Source organism: Diorhabda sublineata, chromosome 6, assembly GCF_026230105.1.
Source record: "Diorhabda sublineata isolate icDioSubl1.1 chromosome 6, icDioSubl1.1, whole genome shotgun sequence".
In the NCBI taxonomy this organism is placed as follows: domain Eukaryota; kingdom Metazoa; phylum Arthropoda; class Insecta; order Coleoptera; family Chrysomelidae; genus Diorhabda; species Diorhabda sublineata.
The window spans coordinates 25,658,685-25,681,880 of record NC_079479.1 but is presented as its reverse complement, the minus strand read 5'-3'; the positions used below and the strand labels follow the sequence as shown (position 1 = coordinate 25,681,880).

At 33.3% G+C, this 23,196-nt stretch overlaps 3 protein-coding genes across 4 annotated transcripts; 1 reads left to right on the top strand and 2 right to left on the bottom strand.

Annotated features, from left to right (window-relative positions):
• Positions 1-858: 858 nt before the first annotated feature.
• Positions 859-12,722, top strand: LOC130445318 (60 kDa lysophospholipase-like). The gene is made up of 9 exons (XM_056780886.1): positions 859-1,721; positions 4,071-4,194; positions 4,681-4,789; positions 4,851-4,976; positions 5,038-5,248; positions 10,998-11,110; positions 11,548-11,733; positions 12,140-12,253; positions 12,590-12,722. Exons 1-9 carry the CDS (start codon positions 1,643-1,645, stop codon positions 12,647-12,649), a joined length of 1,122 nt encoding a protein of 373 aa, XP_056636864.1. The 5' UTR covers positions 859-1,642; the 3' UTR covers positions 12,650-12,722.
• Positions 12,632-15,034, bottom strand: LOC130445319 (calcineurin B homologous protein 1). Of its 2 annotated transcripts, XM_056780888.1 has the most exons (3): positions 14,814-15,034; positions 14,466-14,732; positions 12,632-14,411 (listed from the first exon to the last, which is right to left on the bottom strand). In XM_056780888.1, exons 1-3 carry the CDS (start codon positions 14,878-14,880, stop codon positions 14,173-14,175), a joined length of 573 nt encoding a protein of 190 aa, XP_056636866.1. In that variant the 5' UTR covers positions 14,881-15,034; the 3' UTR covers positions 12,632-14,172. The 2 variants fall into 2 exon arrangements, with proteins under 2 accessions (XP_056636866.1, XP_056636865.1); XM_056780887.1 differs by having other exon boundaries at positions 12,632-14,732; positions 14,814-15,026.
• Positions 15,035-16,367: 1,333 nt separating this feature from the next.
• Positions 16,368-23,168, bottom strand: LOC130445792 (protein transport protein Sec23A). The gene is made up of 10 exons (XM_056781666.1): positions 22,687-23,168; positions 22,309-22,564; positions 21,826-22,255; positions 20,330-20,500; positions 19,557-19,699; positions 19,171-19,382; positions 18,913-19,113; positions 18,535-18,861; positions 18,253-18,474; positions 16,368-16,638 (listed from the first exon to the last, which is right to left on the bottom strand). Exons 1-10 carry the CDS (start codon positions 22,963-22,965, stop codon positions 16,549-16,551), a joined length of 2,331 nt encoding a protein of 776 aa, XP_056637644.1. The 5' UTR covers positions 22,966-23,168; the 3' UTR covers positions 16,368-16,548.
• Between the last annotated feature and the right edge of the window lie 28 nt (positions 23,169-23,196).

The following is a 23,196-nucleotide window of genomic DNA, read 5'->3' as shown; positions in this document are numbered from 1 at the left end:
AATAAATCATATATTAGTTTATTCTACTTTTTGAACCTTATGAAAGACGAAATAGTCCATTGAAAGTTCTTGGAGATTTTATAACCAACTACCTACACTTCTGGTTCATAAAGTTATGGAGCTACTCCAAACTACTGCCATCTGTCCTTGTAGAACAACCTTCACTCCGAGTTAAAAAAATCAAGGAGCTATTTCAAACTGGTGAGATCTGTCCTTGTAGAAATGTTGTACAGATTTTGAAACTTAGTAGTCCACAGACAAGTTTCTCTTTGGCAAGTGAAATCAAAATGATTGTAGTTCAAAGAGTCAAAAACCTCTCAAACATATTTAACATTAGAATTAGTTTGTTTTGTTAATGGACTGCATAACCTCCTCAACAGATATCTGACATGGAATAAGTGTTATGAAAATGTCTACCGAAGACGCTGAGAGCATTGCAAAGGCAAAATTAGAGGACTATAAATTTCATTTAGTATTCTCTACATCTTTAAGATCTATTTTCAGTTTTTTTGGGGACATCCTCCACAGAAGCCTGCTCTGGCCAAGCCATTCATCCTGGAGCTAACTGTGTACTAGATTTTTAACTGTAGAGTTTTAATTCGTAGTAAATGATATGTAGCAATTTAAATTTTAACATGAACCAAATATAAGGCGGAAATTAATAAAGGACAGACAGTATATTGTAAAATGTTATAAAAGTGACGAAGGTTATTTCAAACAATAATGGTAATTATTGACCTTTTCAACTACTTAACCTTTTATTAACATCGCTAATAAAAAGCACAACATTATTGGATCTTATGGTAAATTTTTAAAATGTTTGTTGGATTTTTCTTTTTAATTTTGTTGGTTATAAATAGATCTTACCTTAAAAATAAAATTTATACTATATTGATACTATTATAGAGCGTCTTTATAAAGTAACTTTCCATTTCTGTTTACAAAACGTTGATTAAAAGTATTTATAAATAATTCAAGCCCGCAAAATTTTATTAAACCTTGTATTTATGTTCATTCGTCAAATTCTTTGCACTTTTTATGTTGATTTAAAAAAAACTAAACCTATTTTAACAAAATGTTTTAACGCGACAAGTGACTTGTGCTCCTCTTTTTCTTAAATCTTATAATTTTTCGAACTAACAAAAAAATACATCGTTACTCTTTTTAAACCCTCCTAAATAATAGTCTTAAGGCGATAAATCTCGAGTTTACTTTGTTAGCTTTTGAAAATATAATTTCAAGTTAGTAGAAATCTATGTTTTTGTATACACAACTTGGAGTAGGCAACGGTGCTTTATTTGACAGTTAACTTGTGTTTCCTTTATAGAATGACTTATATGAAAACAATGCTTACAAATTATTCAAATTTTTAGTTCTTCAAACTAGTTTGTAATAAATGTTATCAACATAAATTTACAAAAACAACGACGTAATCACGTTCTGAGAGGTTAAAATTTCCACAAATGTAATGTATTACACAATATTGGCATCCCTACTGCAACGAAATAATAAATCGCGAAGAAAGATAACAATTGTAAACATTTTAATGCTTCCAATTCGTTGATAACAGCCTCGAACTAATCTCGTTTATTCTAAGATCCAGTTAGCGAGCGGTAGGTAGATACGAGTATACGAATAAAACATGGATTTTGAAAATTTTAGAAGAATTCTCGTTCTATACGTGGGTGGAACGATTGGTATGAAAAAGAATTGTTATGACGGTAAGAATTTTATTATTATATTAGTCTGTTTTTATAACAATACGGTTATTATATATTAATATCTGACATAGTAAAAAATATTTTCAATTGATTAACTTTTATGTTAGGTTAGCAGGACTTTCAAATATCCAAGAATATTGATCTAATTTTGTCTTAAATCGTTTAATCCACTATAAATTTTTGTAATCTTATTTAATTTCCATGAAAAAAATAAATGTTTAATGAAAATATAGAATAATTTCTTTATTAAATAATATCGTCCTAGAAGCCTCTCACAGTATAAATTAAAAAATATTAACTTGCTGAAGCGTACCTATATTAAGAATTTTAATTTTGGAGTCATATTTCAAAATGGTTTGTGTTTAAAAATCATTGCATATTCACAAAATTTTGATGAATGTATATTTTGCTGTGCTTGCTAGGTTTTTATGTACATATTTTCATATTAAAAAGCATGAACACCATCACCATAAGGTTGTAACTTTTTCTTTTTCAAAACATATACGATGACATTAAGAGAACTATGTAAAAAGGGCTTAACTCGGTAGACGAGAAAATGGATGTTTTTTGAAAAAAATAAAATTTTCATTACAGTTTGACACATCACATAGCAACATCCAACATTGTACTTTCATTTTAAATTAAATAATTTGTGGATTATGAGTATTACCAAATATATCAAATTACAAAATAGGTCATATTTTACAAATAAAAATAGAATATACAAAATAATAAAAACAAAATGTAAATATTTTAAAATAATATCATAAATACACACCAGTGGCGGTTCATAATGAAAATTTTTAGATGTTTTTCAATGTTTCCAAAAAAAAAAATAATTTTCATCGATTCTAACGGTTTTTGCGTTGGAAATTGTGTGACAAAAGAAAAATGTAATAACCAAGCAGTACTTTACGACTTTAACGAGATTTTCACTTCTATTGGCTTTAAAGAAAATTCAAAAGTTTCGATTCATCAAAAATGTCCTTAACAACATGATTAAATCATTTTTGCGAAAAAATCTTCCGTCATTTTTCTTGTAAAGCTTTTACCAGTACTTAGAACAGTTTTTTTTAAACAATGTTTGTAATGGCCTGCATCTTTTATTCCTAAGAATATTTACAAATCTCTTTATAAATATAAAAACAAAATCATACACTATTATAGTATATTGTTATTCAGTTCAAATCGTCCTAAACAATAAGACTTCAGAAAGTCATGATAGGTCATAGAAAGATAACGTAGAACACGTTGGTCGACTTTATTGACTTGTTTATCATCTGCGAGGTATTAAAAATTTTATTTTGGGTTTTGTTTAATTTTTTTGTGAACTCTGAAGCGATTCTGTACACTCCCCAGTTTTTCTTAACTATTTCATTCATCATTTGTCGAAAACTGCAATCAGTTGAATGGTAGAGTTAAAAAGAAGTTATGTTGAAATATACAATATTTTTTACTTTTCTGGTGTCTTAAATGAAATTATAATTTTTATAGATCTGCCCAATTTGCAAATAATGTAGTTATCATAAGAATGATCTAAAATTAAAATTTGAAAATTTAATGAATTAAATTGTATTTGTATCTTCTAATAAAACTAGTTTATTGATAATTACGAAATAACAAACATTTTTAATTATAGAAATAATTATCAAAATAGTTCAAAATATTTAGTTTTTAAATGTTATTATTACCTAGGAGAAGTCAAAACGAATGTTTTTTTATATATTTCTAACATTAGCAGATAGACTTGGACGTTAATCAGCGAATATTACAAAAAATTGGTTATAAATTTGATTTTATCATATAATTATCAAGTAATTACCCTAAATGTACAGGAAATATTCATACGAAGTATTTTTTTTTTACTAAAAAATCCGAAAAAATCAAATCCACATTCTATCAAACTTAACGAAGATTAATACCACTATATCGTGTTCTTGTAAGACAAAAGAATTTTAACACCTTTAGTTACAAAAAAACCTAACCTATATCTTCTCTCTACATAGCTTTATAAGTACGTCCTTATCGTCTATTTTGATCCATCATATCAAATCTCCAATCTATTTACAAGGACTAAGATTTTTCAGGATATTATCCCTTCATTTATATCTCGACTTACAAGGACATTGAGAATTTTAGGGATATTATCCCTTCATTTATATCTCGAGTTACAAGAAGATTTTGAAGGATATTATACCCTCATTTATGTCTTAACCCACTTAATGATCTCCAGGATCAATGCATTTCTAGCCAAGGAGCTTAAATCAAATTTTTTGTTGTTTCGAATATAATTATATTTTTTTATCGCCCCTTGTATATAGCGTTGAAAAATCCGAATTGTTTTTGTAGTATTAGAGGCTGCTCATAACGATTTTCGGGCTAAAATAAAAAGCAGCAGCTCATTACATGACTCAAAATGGGCAAGGGAAAATTTACACGGAAAATTAAAAGAGAATCAGATGATATTACCGCAGTACGTATGTTTATAATACATTTATAATCGACAATAAAAAATTGCATAAATATTTAGAAATCATAAAGGTTTCTTTACACTATAAACATCGTTTTTGGAAAAATTTATACGTCTTTATTTGGCTTCAATTTTTAAATATTATTTATCGATGAATTATTAAAATTCTTAAACTTTTGGAAAAAAAATTCCGATTTGTTTTTCTTTATTAAAAACTAAATCGCGGGAATATTTGAATTGAAAAAGCAAAATGTGACAGCATTTTTGACAGTCGACCATTAAAAAGTTTATTTTGAAACATTTTTTTTCGTAATCAAAAGAAAATTAAATAAATTTAGTGAAAAAAGAATGTATCTAAGTAAAATTAAACCTAAACATACGATATGTATCGTATCGAATGTAAAAGGTATAATATCGAACTTTAAAAAAAATCTGTATTTGTGTTTTCACTTAACGAAAGAAATGAAGAAAATAACGTAATCATTTCAGAAGTGGCAACGGACAAAAGATACTATACGAAATAATAGAATATACACCGTTGTTAGATTCTAGCAACATGACTTTAAAAGACTGGATAAGAATCGCTAAAGATATAGAGGTAATCCGATATTTAAATCATTTGTTTGAATTTAACGAGTGGTATTAGTTTTTGTTTTCAGTTTTACTATCACGATTATAACGGATTCATAGTTCTTCACGGTACAGATACATTAGCTTATACAGCTTCAGCACTTTCTTTTATGTTAAATGGATTACAAAAAACCGTAATAGTTACAGGTTCGCAAGTGAGTTACCGAATTTTCTAAACAAATGGTCAATCATGTAATGTTTGAATTTTGTTTGTAGATTCCAATTTTCGAAAGTAGAAGCGACGCGAATAACAATTTCTTTGGTTCGTTATACATCTGTGGATCGTTTACTATACCGGAAGTGTGCGTATTTTTTTCTAATAAACTTTTTAGAGGTAATAGAGTCGCTAAAGTTTGTACAGAAGATTTATATGCGTTCGATTCTCCGAATTATCCTGCGTTAGCTGATGTTGGGGTTGGAATTAAAGGTAAATCTACTTATTCTTGTATTAAGAGTATTAAAACGTAATTTTAACACTAATATCATATAAAATGTCTTCTTTTGATAATAAAATAGTGTTTCCGGAATATAAGTTAGAATATTTTGAAGCAAATAGTTATTTTGTGCATTGTGGGGTTTTATATTCTCTTGTTTTTATCGTGGTAAGCCAGTTACAAAATGCCCAAACATCATTCAAATAAGTATTAATCTTTTTAGAACGTCCCAAAGGTTTTTTTGGATTTGTTTCGGTACTAAGCAGTGGTGTTGTTAATTTACAGTGGGTTTTGGGTTTGTAGTTGCAAATAAATTGAGTCCAATCTTGATCAATGTTCGATTTATCGAACAGGATTTCAAAGTGCGTTCAAATAACAATAATAACGGAATAACAATTTCGGAGCACGTTTTTCTTTCGCCTTTCTTTTCGCTTGTGTCACTATTACATGAAACTGTCAAAAGGTGCTTATCGCCTACTAATTTTAATAAAATCAGAATACATAATTACCAACTTTGACTCTATATAAAACAAAAGTATAGTGTGAAGTTGGATAGGGTCAAGGTTGGGTTGGGTTCGGGTCAGCTGTCAATTGATCAATTCTCAACACTCCTCCTTGATCAATTTACAGCGAAGTGTCTCAAAAACTTTTCTGTTGAGTGCTTTTGTGAAAATGTCTGCAATCTGTTTGCTGCTCTCGACGTGTTGCAGTGTCACAGTGTTGCCGACGTGTTGCTGAATGTGTTTTCGTGGTATCTCAATGTGTCTCTTGCCTCTGGTTGCCTTTCCTTCGTGTGCATTCTGTAACATGTGAATCGCTGACATGTTGTCGATTTTCAGAGTGATCGGCTGATCACTTTCCAGGATACCAAGTTCCAGTGCGAGTCTCTTGATCCAGCACACATCTCCAATCACAGACACTGCGGCTCGGTACCCGGCTTCTGCGGTTGAAGTCGCTACCAAACGCTGCTTCTGTGAGTACCAGACTACTGGTCCTCCTCTCATCGCCAATACTCCACTTGTCGACTTTCCTGTCTCAGGGTCTCCTCCGAAGTCTGAATCGGTGTATGCTACGAGTTCTTTGCCTCCTCCGAAGTAGATTCCTGCTGTCACTGTCCCTCTCAAGTACTAGAATACACGTTTCACCATCGCCTGATGGCTTTTCATTGGATTGTTGCAGAATCGACTGAGATAGTTCACGGCGAAACTGATGTCTGGTCGAGATATTGTAGCGAGGTACAACAAACTCCCTATCGCCTCGCGATAGTTGTTCTTCGCCGGTAGTGCCTCATCGTTCTTGAAATCTGTTTTCTTGGTGATCATTCCTTGCTCAATTGGTGTGGATGCTGGGTTGCACTGTTCGAGTTTCACCCTCCTCAAGATCTTCTCCGTGTACAGAGGCTGATTCACGAAAATTCCATCTTTGTCGACCTTGATTTCCATGCCCAAGTACGTCAACTTGTTCTGAACTTTCTCACTGTAAGTGATCTGAAACTCCTTGCTTATCTCCTTCAAAAGTCTGTATATTCTCTTTTCATCTTTCCCAATTATCAGTCCATCATCCACGAAGAGTGAGAGCATAATGCTCTTGTTCTTGGTGTAGTAAATACACGGGTCGTCATCTGCGTTGATCAGGCCAACTTTCTTTACAAAGTGTGTAGTGACTCTCTCGTTCCACATCTTTGGGGCTTGCTTGAGTCCGTAAAGACTCTTATCCAACCTGCAAACTTTACCTGATCCATCGTCGAATCCTTCAGGCTGATTCATGTAGATGACTTGTTCCAGATTTCCATACAAGAATGCCGTTTTCACATCGAACGATACCAACTTCATTTTCTCTGACGCTGCGTGACTTAGTAGTAGTCGAATCGATGCATGGCGGGCTACTGGGCTGAATGTTTCCTTGTAGTCCACTCCTTCCTTCTGTTCAAATCCTCTGGCTACGAGTCTGGCCCTGTATCTTCCACCTGCTTTCTCTCGAAGTACCCACCGACATGTGATAGGTTTCACTCCTTCAGGGCAGTCCACCAGTTCCCAAGTTTTCATTTCATCTTTAAGTGCCTGACTCACCGGAATATCTTCAGCTTCACCAATCATGGCCACTTTTGCGCTCATTCCTCCATGTCTGTTATTAGGTACATAGTCTTTCAGTCTCGGTGGTGGTTGCAAAGTTCGACGATCTCGCAAACTTCTCCTTCCTGGCTCTTCTTCTGGCGGTTGTGTCCCACTTTCGTTCTCACTTTCCTCTTCAGCACTTTCTCCAGTCGTCCAGTTGTCTTCTTCTTCGTCTGACTCACTGCTGCTTTCTTCTTTCTTCTCAAGTGTACCCTCTGTTGCCGATGTCTCAACTTCAGTGCCTTACCACTGTCGTATCCTCTCTTCGTCGAAGATTACATTGTCTGAAGTAATGACCTCTCTTTTCTCTTTCATGTAAATCCTGTAACAAGGCGAATCAATGTCATAGCCAACCAGAATTCCCTTTTCTGATTTTCTATTTATTTTGCTTCTCTTTTGTGCTTGGGTCAGCACATAACATTCACAGCCAAAAGGTCGCAGTTTCTCAATCTTCATTTTCCTTCCAAACCACAATTCTGCTGGACTCTTTCCTGGTACATTGCTGGTTCCTGTCTGGTTGATCGTGAAGATCACGTGGTTCATTGCCTCTGCCCATAGTTTCTCGTTCAATCCATCTTCATGAATCGCTGCCCTGGCTGCTTCGACAATAGTTCTCATTTCTCTTTCAACCCTTCCATTTTGCTCTGGCGTGTGTACATTCGTAAAGGTGTGAAAGATTCCAAACTTGTCCATGAGTTCTTTCGTTTTTGCAGTCTTCAGTTCCGTGCCGTTGTCCGATCTCAGGCTCTTCACTCTCCTTCCTAGTTGATTTTCTACAAGTCTCAGGTAGCTTGCAATCTTCTCAGGGGCCTCACTTTTCGTCTTCATGAAATAACAGCTTCGGTAGTGAGTGAAGTCGTCCTTCAACATGACCCAATACTTTGCTCCTCCCAGGGATGGGATGTTCATCTCTCCAGTGTCGACATGAACAAGATCTAACGGCTGCTGGGCTGCCTTGGGATTGTTCGGATGTGCGGATCGATGTTGCTTGCCATATGCGCACCCTGTGCACACATAATTATTCCAGTCATCAACATACTTGATCCCTTTCCTTTTCAGGATGTCCCTCACATACATCACGTTTTGATGGGCGAGTCTTTCATGCCATACTTTGATCGACTGAACCATCAAACTTGCCTGTTCTTCCTGTCCTTCTCTTCTGAGCATCATTTTGTATAAATTTCCTTTGCGCCTTGCTACTGCCACAACCTCGTTGCTTTTCTTACAATGGAATGTCGACTCGTTTTCATCTACCTTCTGTACATGTCCCTTGTCTAACATCTGACAAGCTGTACAAACCATTCTCGATGAGACGTCATGTGTTGACTGGCTCCACTGTCTTGATACCATGAAGTTGCCCTGTCCTACGAGATGTCGTTGTCCACTGTCGAGAGAGCTGTGGTCAAAAATGCCTTCTTGGGTTTTCCATTTGCTGACTTATTTCCTTCTTCTCGGGATGGACAATCCTTTGCGAAGTGGCCTTTCTGCTTACAATTGTTACATGAGTATTTCTTCTTGCAATACTCCCACATTTGTAACATGTGAACTGTGACTTGTCCTGCTTGCTCGACGACTGCCCTTGTTTTCCACGTTTTGCCATGAGAGCGTTGTTGGTACTGCCCTCTGCGTTTGTCGTCTGTTCTCTAAGCTGCTCGTCCTCAAGTCTCAGACGTTCGATGAGTGTGTCCAAGTTCTTTGCATGTCCCGTCACGTTGTTCCACGCAGTTCTGAAATGTGCCAGTTTTGGCGGTAAGACACTCAAAATCCTCGTCTTGACCCAACTTTCCCTCATTGGATCATTTTCAGCTGACAATTCCTCTGCCAAGTCCATGATCTCCATACAGTTCTCTATTGCTGACTTGCTCTCATCATACTCAAAGGTAAAGAATTTGATTCGGGACGTTTCTAAAGTTACATCAGTCTTTGTACCATATAAACATATAAACTAATTTGTCTATCATGTCTTTGGAAGTTTTACAATTAGCAATTTTGTTAGCTATCTTACTGTTTACATTTAAACCTATCAGTGTTTGAGCTTCGACATCTTTCTTTGTCCAAGCTGAAACAGTTGCATCTGACGCAGCACCTGCTGGTCTGACTGTCGTGCCTGATACAATCTCAAACAGGTCTTTGTTCTTAAGTGCTAGGTTTAATTTAAATCGCCAAGAAATAAAATTGACATTCCCCTGACTATCTTCACTTAACATCTCCAACTGAGATTTTACAATATCCATTTTGCATTTAAATTCTACAATTTGACTGACTTCTGACAATTTTTTTAAATAAACAAAATGAATTTACAATCTTTCGTGGCGATTTTCTGACTTAAAACGACTTGCGTGTGCGTTGTTCAACGTTGACTTGCTGTGCGAGCCGGATGTGGTCGCCTGACTGCGTGCCGGTTCTGACGTTTTGAACTGCTTTCTGGACTTCGCCGTCGCTTTCCTGGCTTTATTTGCAACAAAACCCTTTTACAGCTGCCCTGGGCCCATAACCTGTTGTTAAATTTACAGTGGGTTTTGGGTTTGTAGTTGCAAATAAATTGAGTCTAATCTTGATCAAAAGTTCGATTTATTGAACAGGATTTCAAAGTGCGTTCAAATAACAATAATAACGGAATAACAATTTCGGAGCACGTTTTTCTTTCGCCTTTCTTTTCGTTTGTGTCACTATTACATGACACTGTCAAAAGGTGCTTATCGCCTACTAATTTTAATAAAATCAGAATACATTAGAATACATAATTACCAACTTTGACTCTATATAAAACAAAAGTATAGTGTGAAGTTGGATAGGGTCAAGGTTGGGTTGGGTTCGGGTCAGCTGTCAATTGATCAATTCTCAACAAGTGGTCACTATAAAACCTGCATTTGAATGATTTTTATTTTTCATAAAAGGCACAAATGATCCGTTGAATAATGTTTTTCAAATAAAATTCTGTATTTATACACAAATAAGGATTTTAGTGCTGTTTCTAATATCGATATATGTTTGGAAAATGGGTTCACCCTTTTTTGGTCATAAAAAAATTTTTCCAATATTTTTGTTCATTTTGTTTAAGCATTTAAGATAAAAATGTTTGGAAATCAAAATTTCTACTATTTTTTGACCAATTAAAAAACCATTAATTCTGCAATTTGTCTTCTAAAACAGTTCTTAAAAATACTTTTCAAAGACTCTATTACGTTAAGTTTCCCTTTATTTCTTTTTTAACTTTTTCAAAATTTTTAATAATTAGTGAAACTTGTTTAAATTATGCATTGTATATACTTTCCGAAACAATTTATAAATACTATTTTTGGATTTTTTATTTGCCAAAAAACTCTCTCTCTCTCTCTCTCTCTCTCTTTCATTTTTATCTAAAATGCGCCAAAAAAATAAACAAAATGAAAAATTAACTTTTCGATTTTTTAAGATCAAAAATACAGTGGGACCCCAAATTTATTATACTAAAATTTCGTTAGGAAACAAACATTCTTAACAAACTATTTTGCTAATAAGGTTGAAGTTCTTCAAGGAACCATTTTTCTTGACAAATTTTATTTTGACTTTTTACTAAAATGTCTTAAATCAATACAATTTTACTCCAGTGATAAGAGATAAACTTAAATAATTTATATATTTTCAGTACATGAATACTTCATTAGAAAAATCGATTATGCAGAGAAATTTAGTGTATATACTGATTTAAATCCACATGTTGCTGTCATAGAATTTTTCCCAACGATAACAGCAGAAATGGTAAGATTCCCTATAGTTTTTAGATGCTTACAAGTTGTCTTCCAGTTACTTCCAGTATCTATGCGCAATTCAAGGATATATTCTTAAAATAGATGATCTCAAGTTTCTTCTCCCCTATTTTTGCTACATGAAGTGTCAACTGAGGCGATAGTATCAGCAAGGAGTTGCAGCTCAAAGTTCAAAGTTAAAGGAACTTTTTGGAGTGATTCTGAGTGCTCTTTCTTGGTATTGGTTCCTAATACTTCAACACCATTTCCTGTGGTAGTTCTTTAATAATCTACACACCATTAATGGTATTCCTTGAGTGGTACAATCATTTTTCCAATCTTCTTACATACTTATACCCAGTTGATCCTTATTTTTCATATCTACACTGAGAATATGGGAAATTGAGTTGAGTCAATATTATCTTCTAAGGATGTTTTTTTTTCTTTTAGTTATCAGCGTTTCTTACAATTCCCAAACTCCAAGGGGTAGTAATTCAGAGTTTTGGTACAGGGAATATACCCTCAAAACTAGATCTTCTTGAGGTACTTGGGGCGGCAGTGGCTAGACGTGTACTCATTGTTAATATAACAATATGTGCGAAAGGAGCAGTTAGTATGTCCTACGCTACTGGTAAAGTGAGTATTTTTTTACAATAATTTTTTATCAACTTTCCGAATTCGAAATTGAAAATTTCCATTCCTACCCAAAAAGAACCAAACCCTTAGACCTTCTCTCACAAATTTCAAATAACGGCGATTATATCATAAATAAAATACAGAGTGGTTCGTTTCAAATTTGTTTATATAGTATAAGTCAGTCTGGGACTGACTGACAAATTTTTAGGACTTGACATCAAAATTTGCAAAGAATGCGATTAGATTGAAATTTTTCTATTGTCTCTAATATTTAGACAGTGAATTGGGAGTGGCAATATCGAAAAGTAAATATCCCCAACGATACCAGAAATTAATAATTTGTTAGAATTTTAAGTTTCCACTCTGTATAGTAACTTATTGGAACCTATTATATGAAAATGTTTAGGTTTTACAAGATATCGGTGTGATTTCTGGGGAAGATTTGACCGTAGAAGCTGCTCTAGCGAAATTGTGTTACGTTTTAGGGTTACCCGGGTTAACTTTCGAGGAACGCAAAGAGGTAAATTCATATTAACCATTTATAATTATTTTTTAGATTGACTTTCTGTCAAATTTATATGTCGTTAAAAATATACCAATTTGTATTTAAACATTTTTTTGCATGTATTTGTGCAAATTTTGAAATTATAGTGACTATTTCAATTGTTATGATCTGAGACATTTAAAATTGTGAAATCACTCAAAACAATTTAAAAATATATTTAGAACATCCAGAAATATTTAGAAAGCAAGTTAATAACTTTAAATTCATGATTTTCGATTATTTTAAAATTCAGACCAATTTAATGAGTAAAACTACTTGTTATATGAAATACTGATTAAAATTATTTTCTAGGCAATGCGAACCGATTTAAGAGGAGAAATGACTATACAGAAATACGAGGAGATAAAATAAATGTTTATTAATATTTAAACAAGCAATTGGTATTTTTTATAAATGATTCCATTGAATTTTATTGATATAATGTATATTTATACAAAAAAACTGTTAATAAAGTATTTATTTCAAAATTGTGTTTCACATTACTTACTTAAAGAGACATTGGAGCTGTATTTAGACCAGTCAATCTTTTTTGGAATCCCTAATATTTCTAAGCATTGATTAATGTACCAATATACATTATATTGGATCAAAAAGTTAAATAGCACTTTTAAATTAATCTTATTTGCATTTTGGACTCATATATTTGAAATAAATGCCAATTTTTTCACAAAATGCCGTTGGGTACAGATCTTCTGATAGGTCGAATTTGACATAACCAAAGGCCAATGTCGTAGAATAGTGGGCAGTTACGCACATAGGCCTTCTAATAGCCCCCACTTGACATTACTAAAAGCTGATGTCCTTTTTGGACACTTTGGTTTGAACCTTTTGATATCATTAGGTAATCTGAGGGGTTTGAACTGTGCTCCTGTAACTACTGGGAACTTACAGATGACATGGTCCCAGTAGAACTTCAAAGACTCTATTTGAGTGGTGTGATAATGAAGACACCCGAGGTGGTGGATTCTGTCCAGTCACACACTTTTTACTTTCTCCGTACAGGACCACCATACGATGGCCTCGTACATGAGAAGGGGCTATAAATCCAATAGAGGATCTTAGATGAAAGACCCCATATACAACTGAAGGGCCTTTTTACCCTGAGTTCCCAAGTGGCTGGTTGTTCATGTGTTACCAAAACAGTATTGCACCCAGAGTTACTTCAATACATTTTATGGCTATAGAATATGTATTCCCAATGTGCCAGTGTTGCCCCTCTTAGTAAAAAGGAGCTCAATTTTCGTTGTGGCACTACCTGTTCACAATTCGCAGGGCCCTTCATTTCTAATTCCCCAGATTTGTAACTATCAAACTATTATCTTCCCTCAATAACTATTTGGGCCCTTTTGAGAAACTATCTATAATTCTCCTAAAATTGAAAATTCATTTAAAAACGAAAAAAATCTGTGCAAATAAAATTTCAATTAAAGGAGAACTATAATTAATACAAACCAAAATATTTTAAAATGGTACTTGAATTTAGCACACTCCACCCTAATTTTTGATTTTAAATAGAGAAAGGATAATTTGGGAAAGGGAGAAAGAGGAGAGCAAATATATGGGACTCAGAAAATGTATAGTATTAATTAAATTATATTGTGGTGATTGAATCATTGATTATGTTTGCAGGTTTCTCACATATTTCAGTAACACTGTAATATAACCCCATCCACAACAATATTCAGTTCCAAATAATGTTTCTAAGTTAAGAATTTGCAAAATATAAGATCCAACACAAAAACCAAATGAGAATATAAGTAAATATAAAAAAGAAAGTAGAGACAAGGAAAATATCCTTAAAACAACAATAATATATTCATATACATTATATTAAGTAATTAATTAAAAAAAGTATATGTACCTTGATAACAAAACTAGTTTAAAAATCGTATGCTCATTTTCTGCTCAACATCTGTCCTTTGTAATGCTTTACAAAACTCTTCAAAAGAGATCATCTGATCACCATCTTCATCGGCTTCAGTAATGGATCTTTCAGCTATACTGTTCAGTTGCTCCTCGCTTATATTAGTTCCAACCATCATGTGTAAAATAGCTAGTAGTTCATCTTTGGATATCATATCGTCATTATCAAGATCGTACATTTTAAAGGCAACTAAAATAAAACTCTTAGGATATATGCAAAACCTAAAGAGAATTAAAAACTCACAGCGTAATTTTTGTTCTCTGGAATTTAATTTGTTTTCTTTGTTTTTCTTAACTGGTATGAAATGAGCAAGAACTTGCATAAACTGTCTAAAATTAACTCTATCATTGAAATCATCGCTTTGGAAAAACGAATTAACTATCCTCTCCCCAAGGGGATTGATCGCTAATTCTGGTATACGTAGAAAATCGTCTCGACTTAGAGTGCCGCAATCCCCTCTATCCAATGCGGTGAATCTCGAATATAATCTTTCTATTTGATTTGGTGTAACTGAAGAAATAAGCATTAAATATGCATTATTTCACTGTATATTCCCTGAAAAATGTTTTTGTAGTAAAATTTTATACTTACATCCAGTTTCTGTTTGAATTTGAGCTATTTCTTCTTCGCGTAATAGTAACGATGATCTATTGCCCATTTTAATAAAATATTCTATTTATCTGCTATTTTTATTTGTATGCTATTTACTCAATTATACTTTGAACAACAATTACATTGATCTAAATCATATAAAAATAATTATCATCTATTGATAATATCTACACCAGTCGAGGACGAATCTACAATCACTTATTTTGTGAACGAATCATTATAAAACGAAAGCAAGTTAATCGATTCACGTGGAATCTCGATTAGTTTTATCAAAATTTATTAAAGAAATCATAAAATTTAGATATTTCCGAACAGTAAACTCTTATTAAAAGAAAAATGATCTACTAGAAGAAGTTTGATGTTTAGAGATTGTAAAAAAATGAAAATCCTTAGTAATAGTATTGAGTGTGTTCAAAAGATCCGGGCATTTACATTCGGTTTATGACGAATCATGTTCAGATCAAAAATTTCAATCGAATACGTCATGACATGACGTATTGTGAGATTGTGTCAAATTCATTTACGTCAATCGTTTCCTGTGTTGTATATCGATAACCTCTTCAAATGTAATGCGACATTATTTACGTTAATAAAGTGATAGACGAGTATTTTATCTTTAATTTGCGGAAGAAAAATAACAAGATAAATAAAGAATTATTTGTGATAAATTGCAAAAAAATCAAAAGATTTCTTAAAAAAAGTCCAGTGATTATTTTGAGGACTAAGGATACATCTAGATATTCAATTAAATAACATGGGTGTAATAATTTATAAATCGAGTGCAGTTTTCAGTTCTAGGGGATTTTTAAGATCTGGTGTCGGTTACGAGAGTTTTGATTGAAAATTATTGTTCATGTTGTGTGTTTTTTTTAGATTAATCCTTAAAAATATGCTTCAATATTACGAATTACTGCTCCAGTTAATTTTCCAAGGTATTTTAGTCACTAACCCGTTGGTTATTTTCTTGGTACCAATTTCTAATGTTAATTTAAATCCTCTTCTTGTAATTCTTGAACATTGTAGCTACTGTTTCAGGCATATTAACTTGCGGACAAAATTTGCTTGTATATCCCCATTTGACAATCAGGTAGAAAAACTTCCAAAAACACTCCATGTTATCATCTCAATTCAGACCCTACCAAAACACATTATCAATTCCATAAGCTTTTCTACATAATTAGAAGATTTATCATTGTTCCCAGATATCTCTATTTTTTCTTCCATGACAACAACAAAGGGAAACACGTCCTTTTGCTTTCATTACAAATCCTTAGAGAGAGCACCTTGGTTTAAATATGTAAACTGGTATTTTCTAGATTTTATAGCTTCTTTAGAACATTTTCTTATACTTTCCACAAAAACCCTTTCATCCTGAGCTTTATTTTGACACTTTTCGTTTGAATCCATATATATAAAATTTTCTCTAACTTTCCAGAGTCAATTTTCTCCAATTGCTCAAATGTCAAAGGTTTTCTATGGTTTCTATGTAAACCAGTTGATTTAGGAATGGTAAACCAAAATAAAACAACTAAAGAGCAGTAACAATAATACAATTAATTATTTATAAAAACTAATTTCTCTTGGATACATTTATGCCTATAAGTTGCTAAATAAAATAATATTTGTCCACAATCAGAAATACTTAAATAAAAAGTTACAACAAAGATGTCTAGTATAAATACATTAAAGCAATAATAAATATTTCCTTTATCAATTAGGCTGTTGAAGAAACTGCCAACTTCTTTAAATGGTCCATAAACACTTGAAGAGAAACATCATCTGTCAAAACTGGAGCTCCGGAGTCCTGAAATTGTTTTTCATAATCAAAAATTTTGTTGGAGAGTTAGGAATTTCCACAAGATATTGCAGATATGCAGAAGACACACTGGGATAATTATTGGTGAAGTTATAGATGTATAATTCAAAAACTATCAATTTTATGACATAAGGCAAAGATAACAAACAAATAAATCCAAATTGAAAGGAATCTTCCTCAAGAAATCAACCCCAAATGGTACCTCCCCAGATTTCGATGTATTTAAAACATTCTAACTGGTTTTTAGATTTCTGTACGAGATTTACATCTTTTTAATGAAACAATGGAGAACTGGAGAATAAGTAATTTTATGAATGGTGAAAATTACTGATTATTTGAAGGATTAAAGATAGATCTAGAGATTGAACCAAAGAACATGGTTGTACAATAACATGTGTCCAGTGCTGAGCAAACAGTTGGAAAACGACCAACTAGTAAAAAATTCATGTTAGTGGTAAAAACCACTGAATATTTGAAGATCTACATATCCATCTCGAGATCCAACCAAAAAGTATACTACTACAAGTCTAGTAATGAAAGAATGTTGGAAGACAACTGACCAGCAACCAAAAAGAAAGTTTTGTTAGTGATGAACCCCTGGAAGTAAAGTTTCATCCCAAGATACAATTGAAAAGCATGCATTACACACTTTCAACAAATATCTAGTGCTGAAAGAAAGATCAAAAGATTTCTTGAGTGGAAAAAGGATCCATCCAGAGATTCAAATAAGAAAATGGACAAGTACAAGTTTTTAGTGCTGACGAAACAGAAAACTATCAACTAACGTCAAAGGAAATATGGTATTAGTGAAAAAAGCCTCGGATGCTTTGAAGGTCTTCAGATCCAACTGACAAGCATGGATTATATAATTACAACAAGTCTAGGACTAAAGGAAAATGTGAAGACGCAAGGAAAAAAATTGTTAGCGTTAAACAACAAGGACTAAACATTAATCTTAAGACATAAGAAGATGGATGAATGTAATGGTGAAGAAACAGGTGGAAGTCTATCAACCAGCATCAAAATTTGTTACTGTTAATCACCAGGGACTGAAGATTCACACCAAAACACAACCTAAGAGGATGAGAGGATCTAATGCTGAGGAAATAATTGGATGACTATCAACCAGCATCAACATTTGTTGCTGTTAAGCACCAGGGACTGAAGATTCACTTCAAGACACAATCTAAGAGGATGAGAGGATCTAATGCTGAGTAAACAGTTGGCAGACTATCAACCAGCATCAAAATTTGATGCTATTAAGCAACAGGGACACAGGATATTTACATCAAGACAACCTAAGAGGATGAGAGGATCTAATGCCGAGGAAACAGTTTGAAGGCGATCGACCAACAGCAAAATTTGTTAAAGGACTAAAGATTCACATCAAGGCACAACCCAAGAGGATGAGAGGATCTAATGACGAGGAAACAGTTGAGAAATAACTGATCAGTAATAAGGAATAAGAAAAGTACATTTTACAAAATTATAGGAAAGTATAAACGAGATAAGAGATTTAAGTAAGACCTGTGATAAGAAGAGACGATATTTCTTTGTGTTTAATTCTATAGATGAACATATAATTGGTTATATTGTACTTACCCCTCCATATGAATACATATTGTTATGAGTTTGACTTGGATTGACTTTTGATAGTAAAAATCTAGCCTGAGATCCTCCTTGTTCCGTATCGATATATCTGGGCATCGGGAATCTAGTCTGTAAAATCTCTTGAGCGTCATCTACCGGCGCCTGAAGAAGCTGCCTAAAGTTTTCATATTCTGGCATATCTTGATATTTTAAATTACGCCATTGTGCAATAGTCTAAGATAAAAAAAAAGATAAAATAATTACAACACGATAATAATTATTGTATAGTTGTACCTCTCCATGAAAGATTAATATTTGGAAAAACGTGTCCATCAAGAGTATTCTGTCGGGTTGAATGGAACTTGTATCTAATAACACCGGTTCTGGAGGTCCGTTGAAGCTGTAGCTGTACAAAATCGGTTGGATCATAATCAGAGATTGCGTTAGGTCCTCACGCATCAACATATGTCTATAAAATGATGTTTCGTCCGGAGAATTATTAAAAACTTGCAAAAATTGCGATCTCCTCAAATGGTACATGAACTGCGGATAAAGACTGAAATTTTGAGTTAATCTGAACGAATTCGGATCGTCTTTGTTGTATTCCCCGAATTTTTGACACTAAAAAATCAATATATAAAATTAATTACACTATTGTAATCAGAATCTTACCAATCGGATCAACATTCTATCTACCCATCTCAGAACGTCTGGACTGTCGTCTGATTCCGCTCTATACACTGCCATTCGAGCCATAATAACAGCGGCAGCTTCTTGATCAAAACCGGCGTTTATGTGGTGAATATTAGCAGTCGCATCGGCCCAATTACGAGCAACAGTCGTCACTCTGATTCTCCTTTGACCACTCGAATGCTGAAAATATCAAATTTATAACAGATTTTGCATTTTTCTATTAACCACCCTTCGTACCTGATACTGTGTGATAAATTGGATACAACCCCTACCGCCTTGAGGAATAGGCGCGGAATGTTGATTTACAACCTCGAGGAATAAGGCCATCGTTGTACTAGGTGTTAATGTGCACATTTTCCATTGCACGGTACTACCCATACCTATTTCGGTATCTGATACCAAAGGACTTTTAACATTCAAAGAAACACACGATCCGATACCTCCTTGTACTAAAAAATGGTATTGATTTAATACCTACCACCCCAGTAAGTCATGTAACATTAAATAGAAGAATTTTAGTTCAAAATCACCCCTAAAAATTATTTTTTTAAAATGGGGTAATTAAGTACCTATTTCCTATAATTTAAAGAATAAAATGATAAAATTAGTGAACGATACATTACTTTTTAATTCTTTAGAACACTTCACTTCCAAAGTACCGTTAAACGCCATTTTTAAATCATTTTTTTGATCTCTATTGAATACCCTCTGGAAGGTTTGTTTAAACAACGAGGAATTAAATGAATCTCCCATTACCATATGACCACTGAAAGTATAAAACTTTTATTACAACTCTAATTAATTAGTTATTTTGTAGAAGTGACAGATGAAAAAAAAAACGAGATCAGCAAACAATTGTCTTGGTTATTAATAGTTTTATTTCATTGTTTCACCCTATACCTTGTTTATGTTATATTAAACATATACATAAAACCAACAATCGCAATTACATTATCTGGTCTTTCGAGCTCTTCATAAATTCATATCCGGCTAGAAGGACCAAATTGAATAATTAATAGTTTTACTGTAGTTAATTCAAGTTAATCTTGCACTTATTAATTGAAATGCTGTTTCTAAGGACAGTATAATGAAAAATGAAGTGAATATTATGTTAAATGTAATTGAAAAACATCGGGAGAAATAATTAGACTGAAACGAGACGAGTTTAAGCTACTAGAGAAACACATTTTATAACCAAAGATACAGGAACTGAAACTGAGATATTCACACTCAAAATTACACTATTTGGTCCTTTGAGGCTTCTATAGGTTCAAATCTAGCTCGAAGGATCAAACAGTGTTAAAACTGAAATAGGAAAATTGTTATTCCTTGGTTGTTATTTCTTTTTCGACAATTTGATTTCTGCGTTTAGTAGAAAAAAAAATTGTGTACATACCCTGTAGAATTGCAGCATTGTTTCATCTCCATAAGACCAGTTTGATCGAGAGCGCATGAGTAAATATCTACACAATGTCCATTTGTAGCAGCTCTCATTGCTAAGCTATCGTAATGTTTAATAGCCTTTTTCATATATTTAGCATTGTCCTTCTGTATATCATGATGAGACCTACATCGAATTAACATTGACATTTTTTCTAATAAACAAAGAATGTAACAAATATAGATTATTGAAATTTAATTCTATTCAAAAGAAGAAAATAAAAACACTTGGTATTTTATTCCATCCAAAATATTGTGATTGGATGTTTCCTTTGTTCGTGATAACCTGTTTCTATAAATCTTCGTAGTACTCATGAGATGACAACATATTTACATGCAGCCTTGAAGTCCCTTAAGGCTATTAAGCGCACCTTCAAGCTAGCATAGAAGTCTAAACCTAGTAACATAACATATGTAACAAGCAATTAGGAAGCAGACATCCTTAACAAAAAAGGGACTCCATATTTTGGACCAGAGCCCTACTGTGATATCATTAGATGAAGAAACATTCCAGGCTTAACACAATACAGAAGATTCATAACTGTATCAACTAAAAAGTCTGAGGAACTTCTTATGATGACTAGGAATGACATTAAACTGGTGGTCTGTCTTCTACGTCATAAAATGCCACCTTATGACGATCAGCATGGCTGAGAACAATTATTGTAGCTTTTGTGAGATAACCATGGGAAATTCAAAGCGAGTGTTCTGTCCATTTCAGTAGACTTAGTAAGAATAGTTCCAGCATCTTAAGAAGTGGGACAAAAAACCTACTTTGAGAGGAGTCTACGTAATTAGGAGGCAGAACAATGAGATGCAAAGTTACAAAATATCTTTTTAGGTATAGGCGCAGGAGTTTTAGTTTTACAGCTCAGTGTGAACCTTGAGCTCCCCTACAATTCGCTTCTAAACTGGTCTGTTCTTCACCAACATCCCTACCCTCTCACATTCATTATTTGTAAGTCTTTGTGAACTAGATCATTCCACCTGATACAGGGTCTGTCTCTTTTTCTGCTGCTATATATTTTGGCATTCATGATTCTCTTAGACATTTACTTTCTTTGAATGTGGCCCAATCATCTCCACCTCTAGGCTTTAAAGATCAGACGGTGTTTTCATTTCCTAGAATTTCTGTTATTTCAGATTCCCCAGTCTGTTTCCACCATATATTTTTTTTAATAATTTTTTTTCTCAAATATTCTTAATTTTTCTTGGTCTTTTTAAATTCAGTCTTTCTTGTGGCAGATTTATCTCAAATTGAATATCGATTTTGACACCATATTAAACATATTCAATAAATATTGTGTTCTATACATTTGACAACTGACTTATTTATTTTACATCATTTTGTAGTACAATATACACTTTTAGTAAGATTAATTCAAATTTGGGAACAAACAGTTAATATACAATATAAAAAATAAAAGTAATAAAATGAAAAAACGGACTTACCGAATAGGTTGCTTCAAATCATCATTCAAAACTTGACCTGGTCCTTGGGAACAAGGTCCGCCAACAAACAACATAACTCTAGCACCAGTATTGGAGTAAGTGCATTCTAATAATCCAATGGCAACTGATAAAGCAACGCCGGTAGATCGCAGGGATCTCTTTCCTTGATGGACAGGCCAGGGATCCTTCTGTTGTTCTCCTATCAAATCTGTTAGATTCATATCACATTTACTAACTGGTTGCAGGAACCTGCTTCCAGGAGCAATTGGAGTTTGTTGCATTTGTCCAGGTCTAAGACCTTGTCCTGGCTGTTGAGGAGTTTGTTGTGGGTTAACAGCAACTTTTCCTATACCTAACATTTCCTGAACTTGTTTAGCAGTTAGATCTTTAGTACCCCTAAAGACATACGATTTACTGCAGCCTTCAGTACCTTTAAAAACACAAAATCAACCAATTAATACAAAAATTATACCCACTACCAACCTAACTCGTGAACCTGTACCATTTTCCCGAATGTAATCAAACCTATCAATGCATTTGGAGGAAGTAAACTCAAAGACATTTGTAATGAATCTTTAAGAGAATTTAGTTCTTCCTCATCCATACAAGTATCAACGACATACAAAAATATTGGTGGAAGACACTGGGCCCTGGTAATAGTATATTCAATAGTAGAAAACATAGGCATCAACTCAGCAGGTTGGTGCTGTTCAGAGATGGCTGCATATTGTGGAGGAAACTAAAATTAATAACATTAACATACCTAATGAATTAGTTTCATTACCCGACTTATTACTTAAAAAACGGATTATGTATAGCAAAATGTATTTTTGATGTGTTTTTTTAAAGGTATATACTTACTGGATTTCTCTGGAAACAAAAATTGCATACCCAAAGCTTAGCTCTGTAATCTACTTGACATAGAGGGTTTAATATTGCACGGCAATTATTTCGAGTACAGAGAACGGGATCATACTGTATTGGTGGAAGATCCAGACGTTCTTTAATGGGTTGGTAAAGGCAAGCGAGAGGAACTATCAGCCGAGTGGCTTCAATTCGACTAGATGGCCAGACATTCCAAGTAAATCGAATTCCATCACGGTCTTCATTTTGTTGTATATATTCTTCATAAGTACTCATTTTAAATTATTATTATAGGAAAATGTAGAATGGTGATTAACAATTATTTTTAAGTCTTAACTAGACACATCACTATTTAATGTGATTAAAAAATTGAATAAATTTAAAATTAAATATTAACACTAAATACACGTCACTTGCTTTCGTGTCTTGACAATTGACAATAACCAACTAATCAAATCAGTGTCACCAATTATTTTGTTGGTTATTTGCTTCTGTAAAACTCAAAGT